Source organism: Ricinus communis, chromosome 10 (assembly GCF_019578655.1).
Source record: "Ricinus communis isolate WT05 ecotype wild-type chromosome 10, ASM1957865v1, whole genome shotgun sequence".
NCBI classification, from domain to species: Eukaryota; Viridiplantae; Streptophyta; class Magnoliopsida; order Malpighiales; family Euphorbiaceae; genus Ricinus; species Ricinus communis.
The window spans coordinates 5,582,513-5,607,957 of NC_063265.1; the positions used below are offsets into that span (position 1 = coordinate 5,582,513).

Genomic DNA, 25,445 nt, shown 5'->3' on the forward strand with positions numbered 1-25,445 from the left:
GTGTTTCTATTGGGTATACTTTGAAGAAAAAGTTTTGATAGATAATGAATTTAAAACACATTAAATTTTATAAAATATTGTTACATTTTATTTGATTTTATAATATTAATGATGAATAAATAAATAAATCTAAAAATTATTATTTTTTAGTTTAAAAATTTAAAGACGTGTTAAAAATATTATATTCAAAAAATTAAATAAATTGTTATAAGATAAAAAATGTATATGTTCAGTATATATTGAAGAAGAAAATATGTCTCATATACTTTTGATGTAATTAACAGCAGAATGTATATATTTGAGAAAAAATAGTATATATTAAATATATGTTAGATATCTCAATCTTTTCTAAATGAAATAAAATGTAAATTCAAAAAAAATTAAATAATAAAAAATTTATATTACTCAATAAAAATATATTTTGATTACCTGAAATTTTTTAAAATGTAATAAAATTTAACTTAAATATTTAACATCAAATATTATATATTAATTAAAATATAAAATCTATTAAATATCTTCAAAGTATCTGAAATTAATTTAAAAAAGAAAAGAAAAGAATGGGTAGGTCTTAAAAGAGCAGGAATATTTAAAAGATAAAAAAAGAGGTATTTTTATAAGCATTTTACAAAATTAGGTATATGATGAAATTTCCTCTATGCAATTTGCGAGCTGAAGTTGAGTGTCCCGGTCCCAGTGTCTGTCTGTATCATTCGCCGCCGCTAAATTGTGACAATCCTACGCCGTTTTGATCGCCGAATAACTTTCTGTGTGCCATAATATCCGAATGAGACACAAAAAGCTCGGAAATTACCTTGAATGCAACTGCCATGGCTGCAGCTGCAGAGCTCACCAGGTCTCTTTCTTCGAAGCTACTTTTGAAGCTTCTCAAAGCAGAGAAGAACCCATTATCTGCACTCTCACTATTCGAATCAGCGTCTCGCAATAAATCTCACTCTGCACACGTGTTTCACCACATCCTTCGTCGACTCGCCGCGGATTCACGACTCGTTTCCCACGTGTCACGAATCGTCGATATAGTTAAAGCCCAGAAATGCCCCTGCAAAGAAGATGTTGCTTTGACTGTAATCAAAGCTTATGCAAAAAACAAAATGTCAAATAAAGCTTTAGATACTTTTCAAAATATGCAAGATATTTTTGGTTGCAAGCCTGGTGTGAGGTCTTATAATACTTTGTTAAATGCTTTTGTTGAATTGAACGAGTGGGATCGAGCTGAATCGTTTTCTAGGTATTTTGAATCAATGGATGTGTCACCAAATTTGCAGACTTATAATATTTTGATTAAGATTTCTTGTAAAAAGCAGCAGATTGAGAAGGCAATAAGTTTGTTGGATTGGATGTGGAGTCAAAATTTGAAGCCCGATGTGTTTAGTTATGGTACTTTGATTAATGGGATGGTGAAAGTCGGGGATCTTTTGGGTGCACTGAAGGTGTTTGATGAAATGTCTGTAAGAGGAGTGGTTGCTGACGTTACTTGTTATAATATGTTGATTGATGGGTTCTTTAAACATGGGGATTATGATAAGGGTAAAGAGATTTGGGAGAGGTTAGTGAAGGATTGCTCAGTTTATCCAAATGTGGTTACTTATAATATTATGATTAATGGGTTATGCAAGTGTGGGAGGTTCGATGAGAGTTTGGAGATATGGGAGAGGATGACAAAAAATGAGCGTGAGAAGGACATGTTTACTTATAGTAGTTTAATTCATGGATTATGTGAAGCAGGGAACATTGATGGGGCTGTTAGAGTTTATAAAGAGATAGTTGAAAGCAGTTTGGTGGTTGATGCGGTTACTCATAATGCAATGCTTAATGGGTTTTGTCGAGCAGGGAAGATTAAGGAGAGTTTTGAATTATGGATGGTGATGGGGAAGGAGAATTGTCAGACTGTTGTTAGTTATAACATATTGATTAAAGGATTGTTTGAGAATGGAAAGGTGGAAGAAGCGATTTCTATCTGGGAACTCTTGTGCAAGAAGGGCTGCAGGCCTGAATCCACGACATATGGTGTTTTAATTCATGGTCTATGCAAGAATGGTCGCTTGAATAAGGCTTTAAAGATATTCAAAGAGGCTGAAGATGGACCTGGTAAGCTGGATGCTTATGCATATTCTTCAATGGTTGATGGATTGTGTAAAGAAGGCAGAATGGATGAAGCAATCAGCATAGTCAATCAGATGGATAAGCGTGGCTATAAGCTGGATCCTCATGTTTGCAATCCCCTGATTAATGGGTTTGTTCGAGCTTCCAAACTTGAAGACGCAATAAACTTTTTTAGGGAAATGGAATGTAAAGGTTGCTCTCCTACTATTGTCTCATATAATACACTTATCAAAGGTCTATGCAAAGCAGAAAGATTCAGCGAGGCATATTCTTTTGTTAAGGAGATGCTAGAGAAAGAGTGGAAGCCAGACATGATAACATGTAGCCTATTGATGGATGGCCTTTGTCAAGAAAAGAAGATTGAGATGGCCCTCAACTTGTGGCAACAAGCTCTTGACAAAGGTTTTAAGCCTGATATAACTATGTACAACATTTTGATGCATGGGCTTTGCTCTGTATGCAAACTTGAAGATGCTTTGCAGCTTTATTCACATATGAAGCGGTCAACCTGTGTTCCCAATCTTGTGACACGCAATACACTCATGGAGGGGCTTTATAAAGTCAGAGACTATGAAAAAGCATCAGAAATTTGGGATTGCATTTTAAAAGATGGCCTACATCCAGATATCATCTCCTATAATATTACAATTAAGGGACTTTGTTCTTGCAGTAGAATCTCAGATGCCATTGAGTTCTTGAATGATGCTTTGAATCGGGGAATACTTCCAACTGCTGTTACATGGAACATCCTTGTCAGAGCTGCAGTTAATTTTAGGACTTCATCTGTACTTTCTGCCTGTGGCTTTGAATAGTCTGAGAAGAGAAGCTAATTTCTGATGATTCACTTTTCAGCTTCTATGGGGTATATAGGATTGTGCAACTTTATGCTGACAAGATGTTCTTCGAGATCTTTCTGCTAACTAGCCTCTTGCTAGTTTGAGGGGATGCTAACTAAAATCTCTATTAAGGTAAAACGAATCCTGTAACCATTTCAAGGTATCACTATAATTGCTGATGGAAGTTTTTTGAATGGTAGAAACATGCAATTCCTGTATATGCTAATATGAGGTGAGTAAATTTTCCTGTAGTTCATTAGCAGATATACTCTGCTTAACTTTGTTACATAAGGAGCCCTCTTTCTGAAAACATCATTTCTAATGTGTGACAATACCTGCAGGCGTTCGCGCTGAGAATATCACCTTGAGCTTAATTTGCAAAATGGTGAGTACCCACTTTCCCAATTGCCAACTTGACAGAGTTTAGTTGTTCTCTTGATCAGCCCAATTCTGGGCCCATAAGTCTTCTTTTTTCATTCTTAGTATAAAGGCTTGACCAAAGCTTTGTCTAAGATGAAGAAATAGGAGCATGTTTTGTTATAGTAGATATAATGGCGTGCAGTTAGTGTTATCTTTTGGGGATACTTCCACTAGAAAACCAGTGTACTGTTCAGCCAGTTGACCATATAAATCTTCCAAATCAGAGATTACCCATTGTTTCATTCGTAGATGACAAACATCAGTGTGCTTTATTTTAGAGTGAACACTTTAGCTATGGAAGTGTAAACCCTGAGTTCTTTAGCTTTTCCTCTCTATTATTATTGTTTTGATCAAGCTTTTCCTCTCTCGTTTGGTTAAGCCAAAATTTGGCTAACAACCTGCATCTTATGTACAATGTCAACATTACAAGCAATCAGACAGAGCATTAAATATCTGAAAATAGCCATAATGACATAAAGGCTATAGGTAGATGCTACAGCGACAGGAAAAGTTCATAAAGCATAGCATCACGCAGTGTAACTCAGTTACATGGTTCTTGGTGATGCAGTAATATTGCCAAGGTCAAACTGGATGATGCAAAAGATAATGGCATGATGTATCAAATCCAAGTTGTAAGTTTAAACTTGGGGCTATTTTATCATGCTATATTCATACTTTTATATGTTGTGACTAAAGACTTTACACATGTTTTCATCAGATTAAAGGGGAAGATGCACTTCACTTCTTTTCCTTGTCTGTATTCTCTATGCTTTCAAGCTCTGATGACAGTTTCTGTTCATAGCTGAACTGAGTGATCAAACCCACTAAAACTGCTCCAAGAACGGCAACTTTTCGCCAATCAGGTGAAGAGATGAAAGAATCAGCAATACTGATGACTATCACCGCAATTAGAGCAAGGTAAATGTTCTTTCTGGTTTTGGACCCAGCTTTTGCTTTAGTCAGATCTTTAATCTTCTCTGCTTCTGCTTTGGCGTTGGCTTTATCAATGGGTGGTTTCTGACCTAGGTTCTTAAAGAACATTCCTTCATTACGGTCTTTTACAATTTGACCTTCAAAATCTGCTAGCTTATTTTCATTCTGCTCAATATCTTTTCTGTTCAATTCTGCAGATTCTTCAAAAGCTAGCATCTGACTTTCTATATTCTCCATTATCTGCCAACAGAAAATAACAAATAAGTGGGCTATCAAGAGAATTACATAGCAAAAACTTTTTATATTTTCCTATGCATTGCAAGATCACATTGACAGTAAATGAATAGAACAGACCCTGGCACCAGCTTCATCGAGTCCCTTGAGAGCATCTTCGCCAATTTTATCAAATTCAGCACTGGCTTCTTCTGTGAATTGAGATAGATAACTGGATCTTTCATCTATATAATCAGTGAGACGAACTTTTTCAGTTTGAAGCATAGCTATTCTGGCAAGAAGCTCTTGCTTGCGGGTATCACCTTCAGGTGGTGAAGCCTCAGAATCAGAGTTAGAATTAGAATCACTATTATTATTATTAGGTTTGCAAAGACACCAGATTGTGTTCTTTTGGTTGGTTGGTCTTCTTGTGTGGAAAAGGGCATGCTTTGTAGGCGTGAAGGAGGTGTGAATGGCTTTGAGCGCAATCATATTCTTCTTCTTCTTCTTCTTCTTCTTCTTCACCTTAGCCCGCAAAGAGAAGGAAGGGAAAAGAAAGGAGGTGTTGCTGCTGGTGAGGAAGGTTTATATAATATGGATAATTGATATAATATTTTGAGCCTTTCATTTCGTGGGCATTATCCGTTGGAAACTTGCAAGTGCATCTCACTTGCCGTTTAGGCCTTTTCTACAAGTGGGCAATCATCTCATCTTTCCCCCCAAATTTGTACTCTTACTCTTCTTTATGCGTAGTTTAAAGATAAAATGCTTCTGCATGATATTTTCATCACCGAGGATTCTAAATTTTTTAACATTAAAATTCCAGATTAGCTTAAACTCAGGAACGTTCCGATATGGTCTGAAATTGAAATTTCAAATTAGGGACCATGATTTGAGTCGTGTGGTCCCACAAAAGGGATATATGTTTAAGTTTTTACAATCAGAAAACTCTTAAGAGAAAGAATTACCAGATTAACTTAATCTGTGAGCCACGCCACTCATATTCACTGAGCTATTGTACATCACTTGTTTATTTTATTTAACCATATATGTATCACTTATCAACGTGGGTAGATTCCACTAGAAGCCTGCTGGTTGGAGTGGCTGTTGGATAAAAAAAAGGCAGCTTTAAACGTTGGGAAAAAGCAGATTTAATATTTATTTTTATTTAATAAATTATATTTTGTCCAACTTGTTTTTATTTTTTTAAAGGAAATTCAAACTTTAGCTGTTTAATTTTTAATTTTCAAATAAAAAAATAAAAATAGAAAGTGATTCAACTCACAGTACAAACGGAGTTGAACTGGGCTACGCATTATTGCGCCATGTACATAAGCTTGGACAAGTGTTAATTGGGCAGGGCCAACTCAACAAACCATCCAAGGAAAACTAGCTTGTTAATTTCTTGAACAGGAAGAGCTTTTTCTGGTTGCAAAATCACATAGCAGAAGAATTAAACTGCATATCTTTCATGTAAGGCATCAGTTGCATGTCAGAATTGGCGAACGAACCACATGAGCAAATCTGGAATTGAAATTTAGGGTGGTTGGTTGATTTAAGGAAATTCTCCCAGTTTTCAATGTGGTACATTACAATATCTCTTGCAGACTAATATCCTGTAGAAATGAACAAACATTGGAATGGTACTAAGAATTTGAATATTCCTTAAATACGTCCAAGGATATTTACAAGCATTCCCTATCGCCAACATAACCAAACTACTAGAAATGAAATTACTAATTGCCTTGCGAATTCATCAACACGGCAATCATTCTTTTGTCTCAATGAGCACGGCCTGTCGCCTTCTTGTAAGTATACCACTTTGCGATCCACAGATATACAAAGAAATTCAATAGGCTGAGGATAGCTAAGAGCCAGTAGAAGTAATCAAGATGGCCCCTATTCAAGTTGTCTGGTATCCAACCAAGCTTTCCATGCCTTGTGGTGACCTTTGTCACTACAGTAACCAGCACTGTACTCAAGTAATTTCCTAATGCAACAGTTGTAAGTGAGAGAGCTGAGCACAAACTCCTCATAGCATCAGGCGCTTGGTCATAGAAGAACTCCAACTGCCCGATGAAAGTAAAAACTTCTGCACATCCAATGAGAAAGTACTGCGGTACTTGCCAAAATATAGACATCGGAATATACTCGAGATCATAGTAGTTATTCCTCTGGACATAATTGAGCCGAACCACCTCTAATACTCCAGCAGTGATCATGGAGAAAATGGAGATGACAAGCCCAATGCCCATACGTTGGAGCTGGGTGAATCCTCGTTCATTTCCTGTGTACTTTCTTGCATATGGGACAATGAGCCGATCATATACAGGAGTCCAGAAGATGACACTAAGGGTGTCAAAGAGTGATAGAGATGCTGATGGAATCTTGAAATGCGGACCCATATGCTGATTCATGGTGTTGCCTTGTAAAACAAACATGGTGCTCATTTGACCATATACAGTGGCAAACACTATTCCACTAGCCCATACTGGAAGCAACCTAATAATGGCCTTAAGCTCTTCGACTTGAGTTACTGTGCAGAGTCTCCATGGGTTTGTTGAGTCTTTAACGCTATCAGTTTGGGTCTCCACAGCAGCCTTGTCAAAGAACCTGAACATTTGAATCTTTAGACGATACCAATCTTAGAAATAAGCGAACTCTTAGTTTAGTTCCTATTTCCTAAACCTCTAAAGGAACATTGCAACTAAAAGAGACAACTATCGTATAAAAGATGTGGACCTGCCTAGACCATTTCCTGAATTTGAGATTCATCTTGTACTAGTAAACTTTCTTTTTCTTTCCAAATTAATAGGCTAAATATATGAACTCAAATGTGAGATTCAACATGTTTGCATACTGTTGATCCATATTTATTTAAACTAGTGACCTATTTATACTAAAAAAAAAAGGAGATATTATTGTTTGAACTCTTAACCTTATGCTTTAAGGGATACTGGTCCTCTACTAAACTAGTATATATGAAGCGTAACATAGATGGTACATAAGATCATAACACAATAATTTGGAAGGAGAAAGGGAATTCTAGAGGAAAGCACTTAAAGTGATGGAACTTTATCAACAGGCTGCAGTCAGCATGCAAACTATATATATATATAGGCTAGAAAATTACTTAAGCTTGTCTGTGTGCTCAAGCTTCCGGCTTCCTTGGATCTGACTTTCCTCATCTGTAGTCTCATAAAGAAGAGACTTATCATCAGGAACTTGAACATTCAATTTTCTGAAGGATGCAACTATAACCTGTAAAAGCCTTGTAATGGGACTCCCTCCAGGCCTTTGAAGTCGATATAGCTTGCTTCCTGCGAAGAAAAACACAACTGCAATGGCCATTGCAACCGCTGGGACCCCAAACCCCCACCCCCAACCAACATTCATTTGTATCCAGACCAAAACAGAAGAAGCAATAAGTGCACCAATGTTAATTGAGAAGTAGAACCAGTTGAAAAAGGAGCTCTTCTTTTTCTTCTCATCATCATCAGTTTCGTCAAATTGATCTGCACCGAAAGATGAGACACATGGCTTGATTCCACCTGTCCCAAGAGCAATAAGATAGAGTGCAGCAAAGGTTACTGCAGTTTGTGTTTTTGTTGGGTGACAAGAGTGTTTATCACAAAATGGCTTGAGTCCAGGGGCGGAAGCAGAAATTGTTAAGAGTGCCATCCCCTACGAGAAAAAAGGTGTATCATTTTATGCATCTAAAACATTTTGCAATAATGTGATTTATGAGGGAAGTTGATGGCTTCATTCACTGCCTTCAGTTTACTTCTAAAGACTGGCACTAGACCTCACAAAAACAACAATGGTGTAAATTATGTCCAAACTAGAAACAAGATTCCGAGATACTAATGCACAAAATTGTTATAAGTACTTAAGTAGCATGCTATACAATGATGATTTGGCAACTTATGCCTCTAACAAAATTAGATGTTGAATTTAATTTACTGAACATACATTTTTACTCTTGAAGTTCTTAAAGGAGTTTCTAGAATGGACGAAATGAGAAAAAGCGTGAGCAAAAATACTGTCCTTAACGCAAAAGGATGCACAAGACACATCAAATTTATGTCAATTTTGCTGTTATATACTCTAGATAAGAAATTGGTTTGAAATGCACTTACAAAGATGTAAATCATTACAAAACTGGCAATTGTCCAATATCTTCCAAAGTATGCATCGGCTAGAAAGGCTCCAATCAGTGGGGTAATATAACAAGTTCCTGACCAATTGGTCACATTGTTTGATGCAGCGACATTTCCCTGGTTGAGACGGTCCTGAAGATAGTTCACTAGATTGGTACTCATTCCATAGTATGCCAGTCTTTCACAACATTCATTCCCTGCAAGAGCAATTCATAGAGATCAACCTCTCAGGCTTACAGTACCATGAGAGAATCTGAATCATATATTATGTCACAGTCCATTCCCAGTATCTACTTTTAGCTTCAGAACAGAATTCATAGGTGGATGGAATTAACAAAAATAAACAAGTTTAAAAGATGCGTTTGTGATTATCTTTAGTCAATAGAAAAAAACAATATCAAGTTCATACCAAGAATAAAACGGCAAGCCTTCCAATTCCCAGTTTTCTTTTTATTTGCAGGTTCTCCTTTAATATTCAGTGTCCCATCCTTTGTATAGATGTCGTCTTCAGCCATAGTTTCCTCGGGGATTTGCTGTACGCTGGATATAATGGCACTTAATATTTAACTTCAATGTTTCACCTACAAAAGAAATAAAAAGTAACGAACTCAATGCTTAAAATGTCCGTGCGAATATATCATAATGCATATCTATACAAGAATAATAAGGACATGATTTCAGTGGTTGCAAGATACTCCCTGCATTGGAGTCAATTCTAATACAGGGAATCGTACCTCAGTTAAATCCAATCAAATTCTCATAGTATGTTAGAAGAATAGAGTTTCTTTTATTTCTCTGTCTTCCCAAACAGAGAACAGATCTGCAAATTTTATTTGACATATACATGTACATATTCGTAATCTAAGTGCGTGCATGCATCAGAACATGCTTACTAGGAAGCTCTTTGATTGTTGCAAATAAACTAATTCACAGCATAGCCTTCAGTCATTACCATATATCAACAACACACTATGAATTGGAGTTGGCAAGTAAAACTTATCATTACTATGATAGCCAAGCCAAAAAAGGAAATAAGAATTAGGGAAAATTTCTAGGATGGACCATAATATAAATACTTATTGGTCGCATTTTTCTGAAGCGGGACCTATAGACTTATAAATAATTGGACTACGGTCCAGGCAAGAAAAAACTTGGGAGTTAGCGAACAAAACCCGTAAACAGAAGATTTTCTCTTTTTGAAGAAAACCTGAGACTACTTTTGATTACTGCAAATACGTTGCTTAATTGAATTATTTACTTCAATTGTAGCCATTAATAGGTTTCCTTTGACAAATCATGAGTGATTGGCAAGGTGGATCCAGCTAAGTACTATTCCTAAGAAGGCAAAATTATCTAATTGAGAAAAACTTTATATACGGTAATATTCAAATAAACAATGAAATAATAGTTTTTGTTTTTGTTTTCTTGGTTAAACAAAAAGGTAAAACTAGGGCCAAAACTTCTGTTAAAAGAAAGAAGCCAATTGTGTTGGTTCGCAGGCAGATTTACTATAAAGAAGAAACAGAGAAATTTTGCAGATTCTAGATATATACTGGCGCAGACCGCTTGCGGACCAGATCCTCAGTATCCAAAATAACCTTATCTGCTATGACTAACATATCCTCATCATCAAAGAATCCAAAACTTTCTTTCACTTTTAACGTAAAAAAACAAAAAAGAACACAGCCAAAAGCATTACGAATTATATAACACAAAGGAGACGAGAGGACTAAAACTTATCAAGTACCAGAAAGTAATATCCAATTTGGCGTTGAATTGCTTCTCCCTGTCTCCTATATGAAAACAAAAGAATAATAATAACAAATAACCGAGATTCAAATTCAAATTCAAATTCTGTTCAACAGCAGCTATAACAGCAATGTCTTCCAATTCTCCATTATAAAAACAAATAACACAGAAGAATGATAAAACAGAGAATTTCCTCACTAATTAAATATAATATGCTGTTACTACAAAGGATTAGATTAGAGGATAATGAATATCGTAATTCTTTGAATTATTACTCTGTTTGGCAGCAATGAACAAACTCTATACAGATATCTCTAACAGTCCGAACAGTTGCAGAGTATTGAGACGAAGAACACAGAGAGAAAGAGAGAGAGACGTACCTGTGACTGTGGAGAAGAGAAGAGATTTAAAAATAAATAAAAAATAAAAAAGGTGATATAAAAGCAAAAGTGTGAGAATATAAGAGGCAAAATTATAGGATATGAAAAGTCCGATTCCTACTGGCGCACGCCCCCTATGCAACGAAACAACACACAGAAATAAATACTACACACGGGGACTGGTAGAATCTAATTGCCTTCCCACCCTGATTCTGCCTTTTATACTCCACTGTCTCACGCTGCTCCTACTGCTCCTACTGCACTTTCAACTACACCTGGCCCAAACCCCGACTCGAACCGAAACCGGACTAATCAAATTTGAAATTATTTTTTAATTAAAATCCGTTTCATAAACCGACTGACAACCACAAGAGTTAATGTTGATTAAGGTTTGATATCATATTATTGAACATGAATCGGAACTGTCGATCCGATTTAATTTCAAAAAATAAAAATATTAATTTTAAAAAATTAACTTTTAAGCTTATCGTTAATTTTGTTCCACTCATAATTAATGTAAAGAATATTAAATATACATAAATATATAATTTGACATTGTTTGAATATTTAGTTATATTTAACTGTAGTTAGTATATAAAAAATATAACTAAATTATATCAAGATCCTTTAATATAAATATATTTTAAAAATTATTGAAAAAATTTTCTTGCTCTTTGAGCTGTAAAATTACTAATTAAGATTTTTAATTTGCGATACAATTATATTATTCAATTTTTTTATGACATGATTAAATATAAATAAATTTTTTTAATTTTAACTTTAAAAATATATTATTGCTGAAGATACTATAATCGAGAATAGTCTTTTATAAATTATTCATGCATGAGAAAATTATTTTTTTATAAAATTTGATATTTTAATATGTATTTATATTTTTATTTATAATTTTGTTTACAATTTTTAATTATAAAAGTAAATATAAACCATGAATATTTAAAAAAAATATGTCATGTTTAAAAAAATTCAAATTTAAATAACTCTTATTTTTTCAAATTATCATCATTAAACAATTTTAGCTTAAATATATAATATATCTTTTCAGTTAATATACTCTAACAAATTACTAAATAGATTATTAATGCTAATCTATAAATTAAATTTACTTTTTAAATAAAATTAGAAGTCTATAAATTAATTATAATATATTATATATATATCCCCAATTTTTAGAATCTGTTATTTTCTTGGTGGCTTAGTACCCCTATGACTTGTGCCGGCACTGATTATATGAGTTTTGAAGAGGCAATAAGTGCCCTTTACAAGTTTCAATGTGGTGCCTTAGCTCATTCTTGATATGCCTCCCGATGCAGGAAGAGCCTCTGCACACAAATCCAAACGTTCCAACACCAGATTCACCGACCCACTGCAACTATTAGATACAACTTCTTCAATGCCCGGTTCCTGGCCATTTATTTTTGAAACGGAAGCGAGACCGATGCCTAGTAGAATTATGGCTAAACAAAATTAAATGAATTGGGTTATATGATCAGATATGGCAGCTACTAAATTAAAAAGGCTAGCAGAAGGAAAGATAGAAACTCACTAAATTTCTATTCAATCGTGTTCCTCTACACCATTGGGTGAACCTCAACTCCTACTACTCCATGTACATTGGTAACCCTCTAAAAGGACATCGTGCAACATACAATCACCAATTGATTCACGAAAACCACAAAACAACTTAGCTGAATGACTCACTTCGACACACTTATCAGTATGAAATAAGAGATCATTGAAGTCACCCGCTGCTACAATATTTCAAAAGTAGAAGATATCGTTTTTCTTCCAAAAGATTACTTTTAACTTTTCTCCGAAAGATATGTACAGGTTTGCTATTGTATATTTGACAGTGCTTATCCAACTAGCAGCGGACCAAAAAAAAAAATGAAATAATAAGAAAAGTTAATGGGAGCACAATACAAAAAAAATTAAAGAATGGAATGACAATAATCTTAAGAATTGGGAATAATAAATTAAACCTACCAAAGTAATATATTATAAAACACTCATACTTATAGGTTAAAACATTAATAATTACATTATTTGAATATATTAAAGCATTAATAATTACATTATTAGAAGGCAGCAACTCCTTCTGACCTTGTAATTCCGCCATTGTATCCAACAATTTTTTAAATTAAATTCTAAAAATTATATAAAAAAAGAAAGAAACGGGCGATGGATCAAAATTTTATTAATTTTTTTACAATCGGTCTTTATTTTTCTATTTTAATTTATTTCCAAAAAAGATTCAAATCTTAGTTTTACCTCTTTTGTTTTGTAATTTAAAATCTCTTAGTTGGTTTTGGATCCTTTGTATTTTCTAGACTCCGGGCCAAAAAAATGTCATTAGAAGGGAAGTGATAAAAGCACTGTTTAAATGTATGGGTATTAATAAAGCTTAAAATAGTACTTAACGAATCTGAAATGAGTAAAAATCCGCGTAATTAGTAAAGAAAGAACTAAAATTCATGAGGTGGAATTTCCTAACTGTGGTTATTTAATTTAATTTTTTTGTATAAAAGAAAATGCCAATCAGCAGCAAGAGTAGTTACGGCATGAACAATTAATTACTTTTTTAAAAAGATCGGTAATTATTCATTTCAGTTTGAAAAATCACCAATTAATTTCTTATCATATCATGAGATCCCAAACAGATATGGATTAATTTTAGTAAAATTTGCATGGAAATAAATGTTATATGTCGAGTGAGAATAATTCTAAATTTTTAGTATGTGACCAAATAAATAAATAAATAAATAAAGAGAGAGTAGCAATGGCAACACCGTAGGTAAAAATCATAATTGGGTCGTATAGTTTTAGTTCATAAAAAAAATGGATATGATTTAACTTTGGATTGAACCTCTGAAATTTTTTTACGCTGCTGTAACTATATTTATTATTAAAAGAAATATTAGAATTAAAATCAAGTTTAATAGTTTCAATTCAATCTATTTCTGGTTTAGATTTTTTTTTTTATTTTTTTAAAGAATAAATTTGGAATCTAACGGATTGAAAGCGGAGCGGAATAGATTTCCGATACTAAGCCGGCCGTGGACATAGCTTAGAGAAGGGAGTTGCTTGGAATTTGCTTATATCACCAATTCGTCATATGATAGAATTTATTGTAAAATTAGTTTTGGTGGGGTGGTCAACTCCAATCCATTGTTATATATATATATATCCAAAAACTAAATGATTGAATTCCCTGACTCTTAAAGTTGAAAGTATATCACATTTTATGAATAAAATTTTGCCTTTTAAGAGTGGGAATGTGGCTCAATCATTCTTATCATCAATAGAAGACACCAAAATACGATAACAAACAAATCTTAATTAATTAATATCCATTCCCACCTTAATAAATCATGTTGAATACCTCACTTATATATGGTTTTTTTTTGGCTTTTTTATTTATTTAATTAACACTTTATTATTTTTTGGATTTAGGATCCTTATATTTAAATCAGCATAATTAGGCCCTCCAACTATTAGTATTGGTGATAACTAGGCCTCCTTGTTATACAATCATTAGCGCGTGAACACTAGTTTCATTGACACCGTTATCATACTTGTGAATGCAAAAAGAAAACAATGAGATATGACTTAAACAATAGAGATTTGGGATTTTAAAATTAAGGTTGTTGCTTTCAATGGGTTTGGTGAAGAAAGACTTTCTTTTCGAAATTGAAAATCTATCATAGAGGATAATAAGAAATCGCTTAATAGCGGCTTAACCAGAAAGCTTATTGGCATTTGAAAAACAAACTCGAAGTACTTGTGTAGAAGGAGAAAGTAGTTCTAGGAATCCTTTGAGCTATGAAGTGTATATGTGGAACTCGATCGAAATTGATGGTGGCGAGCACAGAACAATAGGTGGAAGAAAGTCTTGGGGCTGTCATTATGAGATTGTAAGTGAGTCAATTGTTTTTTGAATTTTTAATTTGTAATAAAAAGTGAATTAGGCTGATTTAGTTATGCTTTTTAATATTTTTTTCAAGTGAATAGTAATTTGAGTTTGAAGGAGCAATGATTTGATTTCTTTATATTGAGAACGAAACAAAACACTGTGTTTATATATAAAAGTTACTGGTCACGCAATGATATATAAAAACTACTTTTCATACGCTAACAATTGTTTAATTAGGAGTCTCGCACCAATACTAATAGTTGAATAGTTCTAGTAATTTATTCATTTAGTGTTAATTGCTTATAATTTCATTACTATTCCACTTTTATCAATTTAGTTTTCATTCAAACTAATAATGTTAATTTTTATATAGTGTAGATAGAAAAATAAAAAAGAGAGAAAATAGTTACAATTTGATCTTTTTTTTTTAATTCTAATTAATTTTGAAGAGTTTTAAATAATTTTACAAAACCAAAGATACTTTACCATCTACTTGATAATACTAATTTAAATTTTAGTTGAGATTTAATTGCAAGACTTTAACGATGTTAATAAATTTAAACATAAATTATTAATAATATAATTTTCAAAGTATTAAAATATCACTAAAAGATCTCATAAGACCTTTTATATTAAAAGATTAAATTGCATGCTCTAAAATTATTTCCTCAATTGGAAAACTAGATTATTTTACCTTTTCTATTCTTATCTGTTACTGTCACTATCTTTTGTATCGTTAAATTACTTTCAGTTTTCAGCTATAAATGAAATTGCAGATTTCAGACTCCTAAGGCCGTTGGGTCTAGCAGCCCATCCATTGATTTGAGCCCCAATGCAACTTTTTTAGAAGAAATATTAATATTCATGCATTAGAATTAATAAATACTTTTTAATATAAAAGATAAAAATAAATATTAAATATTAAAATATTATACATAAAAAGATTTACTTTTAATAATTATTAATTATGTTTATAGAGCATTAGAGCGCAAATGCAATTAAATTGATAGCTTGATGAAAATTCTTTCATATCAAAACTGTATCAAGGACAGAACTGAAATTCTAGAAAATAAAATAACAAAGGAGAATATTTTTGCTTTTTCAATAAAAATTATAGTTTATACTAAAAGAGAAAATTAATTAGAGTAAAATAAGAATTTTTTATTCTAAAAATATATATTAACATTATGTTTTTTAATATTAATTTATATGAGTTTAATTATTAAAGATAATTACTTATGTAATACCCAAATTTTTCTTTAATAAAGATAATATTAATAATAATTAATAAATGAGTTTTTATTTAAATTAATTTAATTTTATTTTTATTTGGTTTAAATTACAATCATTTAAATGGAAATTTTAATGCTAGACAAATAAAGGAGTTATTTCTATATCCAATTAGTTTGATTTTTAAGAAATTAATTAAGTAAATTCTTTGAGAAATAAACCATATTTTTGGTTATTCAAATTTTTCCAAATGTATGTATATATATATATATATATATATATATATATATATATATAAATTAAATACTATATTTGAGAGTTATGGAAGAATTTATAAAGGATATTTTGTAAAAGAATTATTCGGAAAAAATGACATTTTATTTAGCTAATGGTATTAAATTTTAATTGGAAAATATTTAGCAAACTGATTAATTAAATTAATTGTGTGTTAGGACTATATTGGAAACTTCTTTTGGAATAAGGATTAAGAGTATAATTTTATTATTATGGGGTTTTAATGAAAAATTGTATGTTTGGTATTTTTATAATTAAATATGTCGGCAAAGGCTTTTTGGTAATTTTATATTTAAAAGTAAGGGTAAATATGCAATTGTATATTTTTAATAATTCTAATTTCGCCCAGATTAAATAGTTAGGGGCTTAATTGAAAAGCTAAAAAAAATTTAAGGGTTGATTGGAAATTTTGTTGGACAAAATTGCTGTAATTAAAAAAGTTGAGGGACTAAATGATAAAGAAGAAAAGTTCAAGGACTAATTGTCGATATGTAAGAAAAGAAAGAGAAGAAGAGGAGGAGGAGGGAGAAAATCATCACCGAGGAAGAGAGGCAGAGAAAGAAGGAGAATGGCACAAATTGCGATCGGTGCGGGTCGATCGGCCGGCGCGGCCACAAAGCCGGGCGGCGACCATGGCGAGCTTCTAGAACCGGCCACGCGCTGGGAGAGAGGAAGGCAATCAGACTTCCTTACCAGATGCGTGCGCTTCCTGGCTCGAGGCTGATCTTAGTGGGCGCCGACCTCTCGCCCGGCCATGCCTTCATCGGTGTCGCAAGTGGTGGCCGGAGTTGGAAGTTCGCAGTAGAGAGAGAAAGTTGGTGGCAATCGCGTTTTCTGGCTTTTCCAGCGAGCTCCGGCGAGGGATGGATGATCGGAGGACATATCCGGACTCTCCTCAGCTCAAGCTTTCCTATGGCACTGATTTTGTGGCGAACAGACCCCGTTTGAAAATCAACGACCGAGAATGTCCGTAAATCTCTCTAAATGATCAGGGTCGGATTGGAAGATCGAAAGTGGGGATTATCATCAGTGTGTGTTTCGAGTCCGTTGGTGCGTTCGGATCGTCGATCGGACTCCAGCGACTGAAGGCGAGTCGACCGAGCGATCAAGCGTCTCGGTAATTTTCTCTGGCCCGTTGATTTTCGAATTCTTTGGTAAATTATATGTTTATTGAATTGTGTTGAGCATTAGAAATATTGTGTATTAAAATAATTGTTTGTCGGACTGCTTGCCTTAGGTCGTGTTTTGTGATGTGTGACGGAGTTGGAAAAAATAGTAAGGTCTTGGGGACCCAACTCCCGTTAAAATGAATTCTTGAATATTTGAAGTGTTTTCTAGTAGGTCCTGGACCCGTTTTACAGAGGGGTGAATATCCGTATTGTAGGGGAGGTTCTGCCGAATTTCCGGTAGAATTTACCCGAGTCGAGATTTTTTTTAGATCTAGAGTTAATTGTCAACTGTTTCAGCGTTATTGATTAATTGTTTTCCGTGATTAGATAATCCGTCAGTTCGGCTCGCTCCACCCGAGGCTTCGGAGCAGAGCTAGGAGGTCGTCAAAGCTGTGAGTTAAAGTTATATATCTGTTATGCACGTGTCATGCACAAATTTTAAATAGCTAATGTGATTAATTGATTGCAAGTTTAAACTATTCATTTAATTACTATTCATATATATCATGCTCATTGATTACTATTCATAAATATCATATTCTTCATCACTGAATTTATTATTGTCTAATGACTCGGGATGGAACGGCAGTAAAGCATACTATTTTGATGAGTGCACCGGTATAAATCCTAGAGTGCTAGAAAAATGGTAAAATGGCAAATTTAAAAAGGTAAGTTTAGGACTTGCCCTGGTCGAGCTTCGCTCTTTGAGCTTAGTAGAGTGTGTTTGCCGGAGTAAAGGTCCCTGGTCAAGCATTGCTCTCTGGGCGCTAGCTTATTTGGAAACCTAAGTGACCAGACTGGAGTTAAGGACCCTGGTTGAGCTTTGCTCTCTAGGCGCCAGTCTTATTGGAGTAAGAGAGTCGAAAGGCTAAGAGTATTAATGATAATTAAGTGTCTGAACTGGATTTAAGGACCCTGGTCGAGCTTCGCTCTCTGGGCGCCAGTTCTGTTAGAATGAGAGAGAGTCGAGATGTTTAGTGTTGAGATTAGGGATCTGTTGAGGTACTCCGTCCCGTAATGTGTGAAAATATTTTATTTCAGCATATGACATGACATGTTTATTTTTCCATGACTTATTATTTATTTCAAATTAAAGAAATGTGTTATGGAAGTATTGTAAATGTTTTTTTTTTATATATGATTTTAACTTACTCTCGAGACTGACAGTCTCAATTTTATTGTTTTCAGATATGTGATTGTTAGTCTTCCCGCGGCTCTTATGTAGCAATCCGACTCCTTCATCATCGGATGATGTAATTGATTTGGTATGTTGACTTGTAAAATTTTAGATTCTTCGCAGTAGAAATAATAGACTTATCAATTGTAAATTATTATAGTTTCGGGTCTTGCCTAATGTTTCTGGCAGACCGAATTAAATATGTAGAATATAATAGTTAAGATAAATTGTGACACTAATAATATCATATGAGATTTGATTAAGTTAGTGAGTGTCAGGCTTACTACGGGATTCGGTGGCTTTAAGCCTACCCATTCTCTAGTGCTGGTCACGGGCCTACAAATCGGGTCGTGACAGCTTAGTATAACTTTTTTTTTATATAATGAATTTTTATATGAAAAAACGTTATAAATTATGTATTTTAAATTATGAAGAAAGGCCCATTTAATACAGAAAAAATAATAAAATTAGAATGCAAGAGCATAATAAACTAAAATTCATTGAATTATAGATATTGCGATATTGAAATATTTCTTGTTATTGTTAGGTCTAAACAAGCATAAGAAGTGCTTTCTAGCTCTTGTCCTTAAATCTTCATGGAAAAAAGAAAAAAGATTTAATTTCTTGTAAATCAGAAAAAGGTTGTGCAATTGATATTCTTGTCAATGGCTTGATATCACAGCTTTCTTGTAAGTGTATGCCCTTGCAACCAAAAGGTAGACCACCAGGTTTACCAAACTCAAAACAGCTAAAAGCCAGAAGAAATAGTGAAGATGGCCATAATTCAAATTGTCAGGTATCCATCCTGGGCTGCCATGTCTTGTACTCAAATCTGTAACAACATTTACCAGCAGAGTACTCAAGTAGTTTCCAAGTGCAGCAGTTGTGAGTGACAGGGCTGAGCAGAGGCTCCTCATTGCGTCAGGTGCCTGCTCATAAAAGAACTCCAATTGTCCAATAAAAGTGAAAACCTCTGCACATCCTATGATGAAATACTGAGGAACCTGCCAAAATATAGATATTGGAATATGCTTGAGTTTGTAGTAGTTGTGCTTCCGAACTTGGCGGAGTCTCACCATCTCCAATGTACCAGCTACCATCATTGCAACGATGGAGATAACAAGGCCGATTGCGATTCGTTGGAGCTGGGTGAATCCGTTTTTATGACCTGTGAACCTTCTGGCAATTGGCACGATGACACGGTCATAAATGGGCACCCAGAAGATTACACTAATGGTGTCGAAAAGCGAAAGAGAAGCAGAAGGGATTTCGAAGGACCGGCTCATCTGAAGATCCATCGTATTGCCTTGCAGGACAAATAAGGTTCCCATTTGACTATATACAGCAGAAAAGATTATGCCAGTTGCCCAAATCGGAAGCAATCTAATGACGGACTTCAGCTCTTCAACTTGAGTCACAGTGCATAAACTCCACTTGTTTACTGAGCCTTTAACACAATCTGAGGGCGTCTCCACTGCTGCCTTGTCAAAGAAACTAAAGTCACAGCATTAATAATACGTCATCCAAGGTAATTACAAAGTTTGAACTAATTGTACATTTTTATACCTTAATTGTTCTGTGTGGTCAAGCTTGCGGCTTCCTTTGACAGCAGATTCCTCATCAGAAGTTTCAAACAGAAGAGACTCATCCTTAGGCACTTGTACCCTAAATTTTCTCAGGGATGCGACAATCACTTGGCAGATACGCGTCAGTGGACTTCCTCCAGGTCTTTGATTTCTATACAACTTGATACCTGAAAAGAAAGTCATAACAGCAATTGCCATTGCCACTGCAGGGATGCCAAAGCCCCAACCCCAACCCACATTTGTTTGTATCCAAACGAGCACAGAGGAAGCAACAAGAGCACCAATATTAATAGAAAAATAGAACCAATTAAAGAAAGAACTCTTCTTTTTCTTCTCAGCTTCATCAGAGTCATCGAATTGATCCGCACCGAAGGAAGAAACACAAGGCTTAATCCCACCTGTACCTAGAGCAATAAGGTATAGTCCTAAAAAGAACACTGCAGTTTGCTTCCCTGTTGGATTGCAAACATTCGTATGATTATCGCAAGATGGCATTAATCCATGGAGAGATGCTGATAATGTTAACAATGTCATTCCCTGAAACAGAAATTGGAAGCTATAGAAGACACTGCAGGGCTTATCAAACAGTTAAAGTAGACAAAGAACTAAAGATCTGGAAAATATCAACTGAACTTACAAGGACATAAATTATGGAGAAACTAGCAATTGTCCAATATCTTCCCAGGTATGCATCAGCTAAGAAAGCACCAAGCAATGGCATTACGTAGCACGTGCCTGACCAATTTGTGACATTGTTGACAGCCTGAACGCTGCCCTGATTCAGTTGAAATTTGAGATAATTAACAAGATTGGTGTTGATACCGTAGTATGCTAATCTTTCACAACATTCATTTCCTTCAGCAAATTAAAAACATGGATAAGTACCAAATAAAAAGAATATCTATAGAAACATTTGATAATAGGTTATGGAGAATAGTTACCAAGAATATAAGGGCAGGCTTTCCAGGTTCCTGTTTTCTTCTTGATGGCAGGATTGCCGCTGAAATCAATAGTTCCATCTTTGGTATAGATATCTTCTTGTTCCATTGCTTTTGCTTCTTAGCATGTTTAGTTGATCATCTCTTTATTTCATTTTTATATCATCAGAAGCAGCAATGGCAATGTCAGAGATAGTAAATATAACTTGTAAGATCAGACTGAAGTCAACGCAATTGGGAAGTAAAATCCGAACTGCTTTAAATTGCTGAGTTTCAAACAGGAAAATGGTTAATTAAATTTGGGCACACAATTCGAAATTCAATTACTTAGTTGAAGCATTGTCATTTTCTATAGGCGGCAGGGCCAAAAGCTATATATGCATGTGTTTGTATCATCATTGACAGAAAAATAAATACTATGGACTATAAATTCCATTAGGCCTGAAACCCATTCTCTATTTATGAATGATACATGTAGCCATATTCGGATTCCAGTTTATATGGCTTGTTGGCACATTTTCTTAGAAAAACGCAAGCAACTGCACAATGACATGATCTTTCTTTAGTGCTCTGTGTCTAGCCATAGAGGACAATTGGTTCCTCAGAATTGACGAGTTTAATTTTCTGCCCTTGATCGTGTGTGCTTGCCTATACACAGACAGAGCCAGGCAATTGAATGGGTGGTGCAGGTGGACGGCGTATTCAGATTTTAGCATTTGGCTCAATTTGTTTTCTTAACCTTTTCTTTTTTCACTGAATTTGGCGCAGTTTTTGCTCAACTTTTTCTTTTTCCACTGAATTTGGCACAGATTCTCTTGCATGTCCTTAGACATGTTAAAAATATGTTTTAGGACCGGCGCCATTCAAATTTAAGATGATCCCAAGTTCAAATTCAATTTAATAAACAAGAGTATCAACTCAAATCAATGAATAGTTCTAATGGAAATCCTCTATCCATAAATATTGGAGAAATACTTCTTTAATATTTTTATTTATTAATTAAACCGATTAGCAATTAATAACTGACATATATTTATATATATATATATATATATATATATATATATATATATATATATTAAATTTTAAAATATAGATTTTTTTTAATATAGTGATTATATTCTAACATATAAAATTTTTATTTTAATATGAAACATTCACTTCTTTTTATAATAAAGATTATTTTTATTAAATATATAATGAGGAAAAACATATCATTGGAGCTGTACACTACCCAAAGCCAATAGGCCAACCAAATACACCCAAGAGATTTCTAAACAACAGCAGTGATATGTGTAAAAAACCCCAGAACCTCAGAGGACAACATAAGGTAAATACATCAGAACAAAACAAGAAAACAGCCGTCCAACATCTAAGCAACATCAAATAAGGTAGAGAAACAACAGTCATGAGAAGATAACCGCACCCTAAATAGTATACTAAAACCGTTGCCAGGTCTTAGTATGACATCTTCTCGAGTAGGTTAGCAACCCAAGTAGAAGAGATATAGTGGACAGTTCTCGTATGAAACATTCAATTATAATGGACAGTTCTAGATGACAACTGAAAGAGGTCTAACTTTTGCATGATTCCTTCCAAAGTATCAATTGTAATGGAACGTTCACCTGATATTTCCTTTTTTTTTCTTTTCTTTCTTAATGGAAGGCTGCGGTTTCTTAGATCCTAACAGTTTCTATAATCTGATATGAAATTATATCATAAAGTTTTCAAAATATAGAAGATTATAAGAGAATTATCAAGCAAATTATTTATATATTATTTTCAGATTTGGTTAAAGAAAAAAAAGATATATTGAGCATAAAGAGCAAAACAAGAAATTTTTGTTAGACAACAAAAAGAAACATTCACAAATTAGTGCCCTCTTCCTGCTCGTGATTGCGATTAATATTAGAAAAGAGTATCTACGTGCTTTGCTTTTAAACAATGATTTCATGGTGAAAGCAAGATCTCAATTACTGAATGAAACCTAAGATGAGTAACACCCACACACTGGACAACAGAAAACAAACCACCCTCGGAAGTTTTCTCTATTTAAATGCTATAATATTAAGTATTTAAATATATATTTTAAAAAAATTAATTTGGATTACCTATTAGAATGCATCAAAAATTAAAATACTAAAATATTAGATAATTAAAATTTAAAATCGTTAAAAAATTCTCTAATAATAATAAAATTATAAATAAATAAAAATAAAGTAGAAAATTCTATATTCCAACAAACAAATTCAATCTAGAAAAGAATCTTTTTGATTTTCGAAGAATGATGGACCAATTTATTCATTTAAAATCTATGCTCTTTTTTCTTTGCAGTTTAATTTGTCCATTTGGTATCCGACTCTTCTACTTCATTTTTATTTATTTATTTATTATTATTATTTTATTTTTCTCCTCTCTTTTCTTACTTTTTATTCCTTTCTGTTATTTTTTAAATCTCACTGGATTGATACTATAGAATCTGACTTATTTTTCATTGAGTCAAGGGTAAAATTAAATATCTGATCAAAAGTACTATATAAAATTTTCAGTTTTTACTTTTTGGCTATCCCTATCCCATAAATATTTTGTTTGAATCAATAAAGAACTTTTTTTTTTCTGTATTTGTATGAATCAAATATTATTATATTTCGATTTCTTCGAGCACATTTCAAAAAAAAATCTTGAATTGGACTCTAAATTGATAGGTTAGTATGAGCTTATTTATACGGTTATGCACTCTTCAAATAAGAATTCATTTTCTGAAAAGATTTTGGCTCCGCGCTTGGTGGGTCTTAGAGATTTTTTTAATAACCTGTGTTAGGATATCTATATGATCTGATTAATTGCATAAAGCACGCGGCAACAATAGAATTGGAAAAATTATACAAAACATACAGTTCTTCTCTATTCTATTGATATTTTCTACTCTATTAATTAGTATTTGATTAGTATTATCTACTGACTCCGGTTCAATGAATCCTTTCTTCCATGATGAATTATTGGCATTAGCCTACATTTTATCTATATAAACAAGAAGAAAACTGTGCCATGAAAGAAGTAAGGAAGTCAAATGACTAAATATGCACTTGGCTTTAATAATATATATACAGCATATATGACCTACAATAGAATACTTTTGACTTTATTGGTATTAAGGCAGAAGCTATTTTTTTTCTTTTTCAATTACTCCCTCAACTTTTCTTTTCCAAAAATCATAAGTAAATTTAAATTACTGACACCATTAATCTATCTAGTGTAGCTTACTTAAAAATGCAAATTAACCTCTATGAAAACATGCAAATTAACCAATAGTATGTTGACATCTAGCATTTCTTTCTTCTAAAAATTTAATGTAAAAACAGTAAAATTACATAAATAAGGAAAATAAAATATTCACTCTAATCTTCTTCCATCATCTCAATTATCGGAACAAAAAAGTTTAATTCGAAAGAAAATAACAATTTCTAAACGAAAACAGCAACTTTCCCACCATCTTAAAACCACTACTCATGAGCTTTTCCACTTCAGCCACTGAGTAAACCACCAACATTAGGTTGTTTGATATAAAAATTCGAATTCAAAATACAAGAAGGGCTTCTATTATTGCCTCAAACCATGCAAATATGGATTATAATTATTTCTCCACATTAATTTTTAGTCATAAATTACAAGTCAAAATGTTGACTCATGGTTTAGATTATCGAGTATATGCAAATTTGATCCAAAATGTTTAGCTTTTACATACATACGTTGCCTGCTTTACATCTCTCCTTACAATAAATCCTCAATGAATATATATATATATATATATTTTTTTTTTTGGTAAATAACCACTTTGACAATAATAAATGCGGTGATTAAAAAAATAAAATATTTCTCCTTAACCATGCCTTTGGATTATTGGATTAATAGTACTTGCATGTGATTACAATTATAAGTTAAGGGAGGCATAGTATATATTATAGCAAAATTATAAGTTAGTCCGAATTATTAAAAAATCATAGTTTAATTTATCAAATAAAGACTTAATTGGTATGGAATAATATCCTAAGACTGTTTGATTTGGTAGTACTTACATGAAATTACAAAATTATTAGTCATGAGGCATAATATATATATATGTTGCTTGCATCACAGCTTGTTTTCGTTCATATCATTTATTAGTTAACCAAAATATCAAAGAATAGTTAATTGGCATGTTTTAAGGAAGAAAGAAGAAAAAATTTAATTTGATCCTTAACATCTTATTTCTTTTTTACTTTAGAATGAACCAAAAAAATAAAAGCCAAATGTTATTTAAATTAA

At 33.2% G+C, this 25,445-nt stretch overlaps 4 protein-coding genes across 11 annotated transcripts; 1 reads left to right on the forward strand and 3 right to left on the reverse strand.

Moving 5' to 3' along the window:
* The first annotated feature begins 575 nt into the window (after window positions 1–575).
* LOC8263546 (pentatricopeptide repeat-containing protein At3g09060) lies at window positions 576–4,298 on the forward strand. Of its 4 annotated transcripts, XM_048370169.1 has the most exons (4): window positions 576–3,092; window positions 3,161–3,192; window positions 3,302–3,345; window positions 4,183–4,298. In XM_048370169.1, exon 1 carries the CDS (start codon window positions 831–833, stop codon window positions 2,934–2,936), a length of 2,106 nt encoding a protein of 701 aa, XP_048226126.1. In that variant the 5' UTR covers window positions 576–830; the 3' UTR covers window positions 2,937–3,092; window positions 3,161–3,192; window positions 3,302–3,345; window positions 4,183–4,298. The 4 variants fall into 4 exon arrangements, with proteins under 4 accessions (XP_048226126.1, XP_015583675.1, XP_048226125.1 ...); XM_015728189.3 differs by having other exon boundaries at window positions 576–3,192; XM_048370168.1 differs by having other exon boundaries at window positions 3,161–3,345.
* LOC8263545 lies at window positions 3,804–5,311 on the reverse strand. Its single transcript, XM_002533846.4, has 2 exons — window positions 4,668–5,311; window positions 3,804–4,553 (listed from the first exon to the last, which is right to left on the reverse strand). Exons 1-2 carry the CDS (start codon window positions 5,016–5,018, stop codon window positions 4,119–4,121), a joined length of 786 nt encoding a protein of 261 aa, XP_002533892.1. The 5' UTR covers window positions 5,019–5,311; the 3' UTR covers window positions 3,804–4,118.
* An 840-nt stretch (window positions 5,312–6,151) lies between these two features.
* On the reverse strand, window positions 6,152–11,184 carry LOC107262425 (protein NRT1/ PTR FAMILY 8.1-like). 4 transcript variants are annotated; one of them, XM_015728194.3, is made up of 6 exons: window positions 10,816–11,184; window positions 10,434–10,479; window positions 9,096–9,267; window positions 8,666–8,883; window positions 7,660–8,210; window positions 6,152–7,139 (listed from the first exon to the last, which is right to left on the reverse strand). In XM_015728194.3, the coding sequence occupies exons 3-6, from the start codon at window positions 9,199–9,201 to the stop codon at window positions 6,308–6,310; spliced, it is 1,707 nt and encodes a 568-aa protein (XP_015583680.1). In that variant the 5' UTR covers window positions 9,202–9,267; window positions 10,434–10,479; window positions 10,816–11,184; the 3' UTR covers window positions 6,152–6,307. The 4 variants fall into 4 exon arrangements, with proteins under 4 accessions (XP_015583680.1, XP_048226127.1, XP_048226129.1 ...); XM_048370170.1 differs by having other exon boundaries at window positions 10,711–11,184; XM_048370172.1 differs by lacking the exons at window positions 10,434–10,479; window positions 10,816–11,184 and adding an exon at window positions 9,639–10,379.
* Window positions 11,185–19,102: 7,918 nt separating this feature from the next.
* LOC8263547 (protein NRT1/ PTR FAMILY 8.1-like) lies at window positions 19,103–21,353 on the reverse strand. 2 transcript variants are annotated; one of them, XM_048379956.1, is made up of 4 exons: window positions 21,144–21,353; window positions 20,840–20,977; window positions 20,183–20,739; window positions 19,103–20,110 (listed from the first exon to the last, which is right to left on the reverse strand). In XM_048379956.1, exons 1-4 carry the CDS (start codon window positions 21,219–21,221, stop codon window positions 19,279–19,281), a joined length of 1,605 nt encoding a protein of 534 aa, XP_048235913.1. In that variant the 5' UTR covers window positions 21,222–21,353; the 3' UTR covers window positions 19,103–19,278. The 2 variants fall into 2 exon arrangements, with proteins under 2 accessions (XP_048235913.1, XP_015583674.1); XM_015728188.2 differs by having other exon boundaries at window positions 20,840–21,057; window positions 21,144–21,349.
* Between the last annotated feature and the right edge of the window lie 4,092 nt (window positions 21,354–25,445).

Bases quoted from the DNA above. Each gene is read 5' to 3' on its own strand.
- LOC8263546 (XM_015728189.3), top strand. From the start codon at position 831: ATGGCTGCAGCTGCAGAGCTCACCAGGTCTCTTTCTTCGAAGCTACTT.
- LOC8263545 (XM_002533846.4), bottom strand. From the start codon at position 5,018: ATGATTGCGCTCAAAGCCATTCACACCTCCTTCACGCCTACAAAGCAT. The intron at 4,554-4,667 runs GTCTGTTCTATT...TTCTGTTGGCAG, and splicing joins TCGATGAAGCTGGTGCCAGG to ATAATGGAGAATATAGAAAG.
- LOC107262425 (XM_015728194.3), bottom strand. From the start codon at position 9,201: ATGGCTGAAGACGACATCTATACAAAGGATGGGACACTGAATATTAAA. The intron at 8,884-9,095 runs GTATGAACTTGA...TTGCTCTTGCAG, and splicing joins GGCTTGCCGTTTTATTCTTG to GGAATGAATGTTGTGAAAGA. The intron at 7,140-7,659 runs GTAATTTTCTAG...TCAAATGTTCAG, and splicing joins GAGCACACAGACAAGCTTAA to GTTCTTTGACAAGGCTGCTG.
- LOC8263547 (XM_015728188.2), bottom strand. From the start codon at position 21,249: ATGGAACAAGAAGATATCTATACCAAAGATGGAACTATTGATTTCAGC. The intron at 20,740-20,839 runs GTAAGTTCAGTT...TTTCTGTTTCAG, and splicing joins TCTCCATAATTTATGTCCTT to GGAATGACATTGTTAACATT. The intron at 20,111-20,182 runs GTATAAAAATGT...CTGTGACTTTAG, and splicing joins GACCACACAGAACAATTAAG to TTTCTTTGACAAGGCAGCAG.